The 6,931-nt window shown below is 44.9% G+C and overlaps 1 protein-coding gene across 1 annotated transcript; it reads right to left on the bottom strand.

Annotated features, from left to right (window-relative positions):
- Positions 1–749: 749 nt before the first annotated feature.
- GGI43DRAFT_382133 (uncharacterized protein) lies at positions 750–3,538 on the bottom strand (the record flags this gene model as incomplete). Its single annotated transcript, XM_083203214.1, has 2 exons — positions 750–758; positions 1,121–3,538. 2 exons carry the CDS (start codon positions 3,536–3,538, stop codon positions 750–752), a joined length of 2,427 nt encoding a protein of 808 aa, XP_083063006.1.
- Between the last annotated feature and the right edge of the window lie 3,393 nt (positions 3,539–6,931).

Here is a 6,931-nt window from a genome sequence, read left to right as displayed (position 1 = left end):
GGCTATATTGTGTTGAAGGATGTTCTTTGCCAAGCACCTCCTCCCTTAGCTTAAGTGTCTGCTGATGTATCTTCCCTGCCTCTTCATATTTGCCTGATTTAAGAAGTGCACATCCAAGGTTATGCATGCCATCAAGTGTCGATGGATGTTTTTTACCAAACACCTCCTCCTTTAGCTCAAGTGTTTGCTGATATATCTTCTCTGCCTCTTCATATCTGCCTAGATGAGAAAGTGCATATCCAAGATTATTCATACTATGCAGTGTTAATGGATGGTTTTTACCAAGCACCTCCTCCCTTAGCTTAAATACCTGCCAATATATCTTCTCTGCCTCTTCAAATCTATCTAGATCAGAAAGTGCATTTGCAATATTATGCATGCTATCAAGTGTTGAAGGATGGTTTTTACCAAGCACCTCCTCCTTTAGCTTAATTATCTGCTGATGCATTTTCTCTGCCTCTTTATATCTGCCTAGTTTAGAAAATATATTTGCAAGGTTATTCATGCTATGTAATGTTAGTGGATGTTTTTTACCAAGCACCTTCTCTTTTAATTTAAATATCTGCCTCTGCATCTTCTCTGCCTCTTCATATTTACCTAAATTAGAACATGCAGTTGCGATATTATTCATGCTATCAAGTGTTAATGGATGGTTTTTACCAAGTATTTCCTCTCTTAGCTTAAATATCTGCTGGTGCATTTTCTCTGCCTCGTCATATCTGCCAAGATTGAAAAGCGCATTTCCAAGGTTACTCATGCTTTCAAGTGTTAGTAAATGATCTTTACCATGTATCTCTTCCCTTAATTTAAACGTCTGCTGATGCATCTCCTCTGCCTCATCATATCTGTTTAAATCAGAAAATGCAGTTCCGACATTATTCATACTATTAAGCGTTGATGGATGGTTTTTGCCTAACACCTCTTTTTTTAGTTTAAGTGTTTGCTGATGCATTTCCTCTGCCTCTTTATATCTGCCTAAATCAGAAAGTGCAACTGCGAGGTTATTCATGCTATCGAGTGTTGATGGATTCGTTTTGCCGAGTTCCTCCTCTTTTAATTTAAGTATATGCCGGTACATTTTCTCTGCCTCTTTGTATCTGCCTAGATGAGAAAGTATAACTGCGAGGTTGTTCATGCTATCAAGTGTTGATGGATGGTCTTTACCAAACACTTTCTCCTCTAGCTCGAGTGCCCGCAGATTCATCTGCTCTGCTAATTGATATCGTCCTAGTAGCCTATTTCCGACGGCTACTTTAGTAAGCAGTTTAGCTTCTTCTGCCTCCTTATCTGTTAAATATTCTGGAAGCTCTAAGACAGCCTGTGCGTGCGGTAGACACCTCATCCAGATATCTCTGTCGCTGTACTGCTCCGGAGACGGTACCACCTCATTAAGCCGATGTATTGCAGATGATACACATTCTTTCAGCTCCCCTTCCTTCTCTAGCCAGTTGCGCATCGCCAGTCGCACAAGCCGGTGCATATCAAATGAATCTCCTTCCCGCTGAGTAATAAATGCATATGCCTGTAATATCCCAAGTGCATCTATAGCTTTTATTTTTGTAGCTATAGGTAAGAGGGATTTTGAAATATCCTTTTCCGCTAAAATACTCATATATTTAAGGTATTCCGCTGCTAGTTGATTATGCTGTATAATCTGGCTAAACGAAATAAGCCATGTCGTAGCCACTGGGTTCTGGGCCTCCTCATATCGGTGTCGGTCCTCGAAATCTCTACTCAGCAAATCAATCATATCTTTAGGCTCTGATTCGCAAAGTTCGAGGTATTCTAAAGTTGATATATGCTTCATAGCCATGTATGCCGATGCCTGTCTAATTGCTAGCGGTAAATTCGCTAAAATATTAAGCAGTCTCTTCGTGGCCTCCGAATTGCTCGTCTGGCTCTCCTTTAGACCTGTCTGTAACATGGTGAGGGCTTCGCTCTCAGCCATTTCTGTTACATTGAAGATGCTCTTCAGTGGGATATCCAGCCTTACTGCTACTTCATAATTTCGTGTTGTAAAAAGGATCGAGCCCTTTCGACTGAACGGGAGATGGGATAAGAGCCCAGTAGCGCCAAAGAGCAGACCTGCATCATCCGCATTATCAACAACCAAAAGCCAGCTACCGCTGTTCTCTTCACTTAGGGTAGCTTTGATAAGCTGCTTAATATCAGCTTTATTTTCATCAATCTTCAGCTGTTTGCCAATTTCGCGGTAAGCATTTTCGAAACCTGTTGCATTTACTGCCGGCACCCAAAAAATAGAGCAGTCAGGATGCTTATTATGGAGTACATAAACAGCTTCCAACGCAATCTGTGTCTTGCCAACGCCTCCGAGACCTTTAATAGCAATTCTCTGGCAATCATCCTTATTCGCATCTGGCTGGATCTTGTCCAGAAGCTCGGATAAAATCGTTTCTCTCCCAACAAAGTTCTTATTCCGTCCAAATGGAACTAGAAAATGGGGCCTCCGTGGAATAAACTGGCCAAGACCTCTATCCGTTTGAATATACCGTTCAAGAAGCGCCTTTGATGCAGATGCCGCCGTCGCCGCAGCGAAATTCTGCCATAGCTTATTCTTATGGCAGTCGGCATAATCGCATACACCTTTGACCACAATGCACGGCATTTCTTCCCATATTCCAGCTGCCTCCATCTCAAACGCAATCACGTTTTCTCTCTTGGCAATCCTGTCCCGGTCTTCTCCCGACTTCATTACTGTATCACCTGACGCAACTGCACCGATATAGATGGCAGGCTGCGGCACCTTGTCTTCCTTGTTATCCTCGTCTTGCTCTTTAAGTCGTTTTCTCACCAGGTAATCTCCATTACATCCCAAATTATCGCATGACAAGCCAAGGGCTTCATCACATACTGGATCCTTTCTTCCATGGCTACTGCAGATACACGCCGCTGAGTTGCGATGCTTGTGACGATAGCTTGACTTGAATAAATTGTCCTCAGTTTTCCCGGGATATGTATATTTTTGATGTTTTACAGCCTTTTCTTGGAGCTGTTTAAGAAAATAAGCTGTTCTTTCTTGAAGCTTATTTTGACCGCTGCTTGTATCAAATATTGCTAGGAAGTTGCGAATATTTTTATCATGTTTGCTTAAATTATCTTCGTCTGTGTTCTTGCGTATAAATCCATCAGGATATTTTCTGCCGAAATCGTATTGGATAATAGACTTGCTAATAACCACATCTCCGAGGAATATCTCGCCTTGGCTATTATTATAAGGCACGCCGCCGCAGATTCCAGCTAAAATGACGAGCCTAAGAGCTCTATAGCTAGACCGCATATTTGCAGCGGCAGCCGCCGCGTTGGCCTTGCCCATGTGGGATAAGAGAGCTAGCACAACGTCATGCTTGCCAATGCGGCCTGTTGTATATGTATTAAAGTCTCCAGCTGCTCTTCCAAATGCATCTCCATCTTTATCCCAGAACTCGTCAAACAGTAGGGCAACCGCATCATACTCGAGTGGCAAAGCGCAAATGATGGCAACTTCGAAGTCTTCGCGGCAGGACGGTCGCTGCGACATGGCGGTGATCCAATCTTATGTTGTTACTAGGGTGTTCGCATCGAATATGTTTGCCCGGTGACTAGGGCTTACCAGACGATCTTATAAGCGACTACCTCACTTGATGGCTTCTGCAGTCCGAAAGTTTGATGCCGAGAGCCAAATGAGCTGATGGAGCTGTTCTATAAAGATATAAATGTCGCGCGGGGAAATGAAGCAGCCAACTGTGAGGCGGCAACCCCCCTGCCCATGAGACGCGACCCGTTCATGAGACCAGCATCCTCTGCTTGGCTGAGTCAGCTGGGCTAACGGTGTTTCTTTGCTTGGGGTTATATGTATATATATATTTATCTGATTTTTCCCCAAATCTGTGCCAGTAGAGTCCTCTCAAAGGAAGGCTCCAAGATACCCCCTCACCCTGCTAAGCCAACGTTCACGCGCGTGCTTCGCATCAACAGGCATCAGAGGCTTTACGTGGTGTCACGACAATACACCACCGGCCACGTCTTTCAGTGTGAGGAAACATACCACTTTATGTCGGAGAAAGCCCACGAAGCAAGCAATACTCAGACCGACCTTCTAGGCTCGGAGGGACACACTGATTTCAAGAAATTCTTCAAGCAAGCACTCCCGTATGAGGGACCGGGCCCAGCACACCTGGCCCCGAACCTACCTCCGAACCCATCCCCCGAGGAACCTTCCCACGGACCCACTAACGCCGGAACCCCCGAGACTGGAATCACCCAGCCGGCGGAGGAGCCTGGCGGCCGATAAGCAACAAGCCAACTTATTACAGGAACTAGAGACACTGTAATACCAACTATAGAAGGGCAAGCCACCTAAGCTAGCTACCATGTCAGGGCACGCAGCAGCCAGCAAGGCAACCATCAGAAGAACACAGGGACCGAAGCCCCTGAGCAAGCCAACCAACCTAGGAACGCAGAGACTGAAGCCTCTGAGCAGGCCACTGAGTCTGGGCACAGAGCAGCCAGCCGTTCAACCAACCCAGGGGCCCCAAGCCCTGAAGCATCAACCATTGCGGCGTCAACTACAGGCGGGTTTCCCCTGTCACCCGGTGCCGCCTGAATAGGTCAGGGGCATCGAGCCCGTCCAGAAACGAGTTTCCAGGCAACCTCCGTACGGTTAGAACCCTGAGGATCAACTTTCAGAAGGGTTTGATAGAGGTTACGTACCGACTGCTAGCGAGGCAAAACCTACAAGCCTGTTCAGAAGGACGCTATAACCACTACCGACAAGATATGGTACAGAGAGTAGAACCCGCTTAGCAGCCTCCCTGGGCCCTAGGACCCGGACTGGCCCGGGCCTGGTGCCCCGAGCCGGCTGCCTCGCATCTGCTCTTCCTCACAGGTGCTCCGGGCAGCTGGGCAGAATCAGCCGCCGATTTTGGGCTCGTGGTCCAATTCCTATTTTCCGCAAAATTAATTTGTATGGGAAATCGATCAAATCGACTCACGGCCATACAAAAAAAAAACCAAACAAGGCAGATTTTCTGATATGGCCGGAATAGGGGAAAACGGTCCATTTTGACCTACCCTGAAGCTACCCTGTAGCCTACCCTGCAGCTAGGCATTTATGTCAAAGGCAAAAAGGGATGATAGTAAATTATTATTATTATTATTGAAAGGTCTTAGTTATCTACATGTAGTCAAGAAGTCGAGAGGCAGGATCTTTTATATTTGTAAACTCTATGTGACCTACGTAGCCAGATCGGACTAATGTTTTCTTGTTCAACGTTCCCACTTGAACTGACTACGGGTCAACTTTACAAATGGGTCTCTTATGTCTCTCTACGACTGACCTCTTGTTGGATTACCGCTTCTTGACCCTAATTGCATCCCTGAATTTGTAAAGGGCCTCAGCTGGCAAGGGTTTTGTCATTCTATCTGCTATTTCATTGGCCGAGGAGCTATGTAATAGGTTGATTTCTTTATTTTGGATGTTTTCTCGGATCCAATGATATTGTACATCAACATGTGTTATGCAGCTATGAAACTCTGGGTTTCTTGTAAGGCTGATCGCGCCTTGATTGTCTGCAAATATGTTTGTTGGTGCAGAAGCAATGTTCGCTGAAATAGGCGTAATTTAACAGGATCATCAACCGTATGTTTATCAAACTTGAAGACTAGATGAAGTATGTTTTCTGGGACGGTTAGAAATTGTATTCAGGAGAATGAGATGTGCAAGATGAAGACAGATACAGAGATGATTCTGGTGTGTATACATATTGCGAAATGCAGATTAAACTTGTATGGTAAGATAAGGAAATTATGTAAGACTTTCTTAGAAAAATTATAAACTCATTATTGCAAAGCCTTTTTTTTTAAGCAACGTTTTACACGGAAAGCGAAATAGAGCCCAAGTGTCGTTCCACTCCGCCTTCGCGAGATTTGCAAAGAGAGAAGAAAAGGTAACAGTCCAACAACAATATTACGCTACGTAAGTATTTTGATAACTTGCCAGATATTCTCAGACATCTTATAAATTATATTCCCAGCTACTAAGCATGGCAAGATTAAAGCAGTGTAAGCGTGCAATAGTCAATTCTTAAGTCAACTCCTGACACTCTTTTGTTGTATTATCACACTTTCCCAAAATGGGTTATCTTATTAAGTGGAGATTCCGGCAAATGAAAATTATGAGGTCACTCCCCTAATAGGAAATGGACGGCTAAACGCGGGCTAAACAGACGCCCAATTAACAAGAATGCTGCGGCGTTAGTAGAGAGGAGCTCCAAACGAATGCCGCAGAGGCCGCAAGCAGTGTCTCGTAAAGAGAGATATCATTATCTCAACGTCGTTACCTTTGACCTATCCAATGGTAAGAGCCCCGGTTTCGGATCACGTACATATGTAGAACTTCGAATCGGGATGCTTCCTGGACAAATGCCGGACTAATTTAGGACGCCAAAATCACTCCATTGACCAATTACGCGATAGGCGACATGAGAATCTGTGCTGCTAAAAGCTTATTCGTCTATGAGGAATTCATTCATTAGTGAAATACTTGTTTCTTTCATTTAGAATCAGTATGAAAAGACACTGGCTCCTGGTTAGTCCATCATTGTTCTTACAGGTACATTATCACTCAGAAATAAAACATACTCTCAATCGTAAGATAAGTCTTTCTCGCGAATAACGAACCCGAAGAATGCGTTATTACCGAAAGCACGGCGTTCATTGGTGGGAAGTTTGGACGCACGAATAGCTCTCCCATATTTCCCCCACACGCTAGCCCCAAGTTTACCGGGGCGGCCATTAACCGCAAGGGCGAACTCGGCGAATGGACGGGGGGCGGCCGCCGCGTTTTCATTAATAGAAAGGTGATGGCACTTTGCTGCTTCGGAGCTGACGAAAAAAAAGTCAATGTCACTTCCAACACTCGTCGTAGACTCGC

The sequence above is a fragment of the Trichoderma evansii genome (genome assembly GCF_050947405.1).
Source record: "Trichoderma evansii strain SZMC 28006 chromosome Unknown GGI43scaffold_5, whole genome shotgun sequence".
In the NCBI taxonomy this organism is placed as follows: domain Eukaryota; kingdom Fungi; phylum Ascomycota; class Sordariomycetes; order Hypocreales; family Hypocreaceae; genus Trichoderma; species Trichoderma evansii.
Note: the sequence above shows the minus strand (reverse complement) of the source record. Positions and strands in the feature narration are given on the sequence as shown.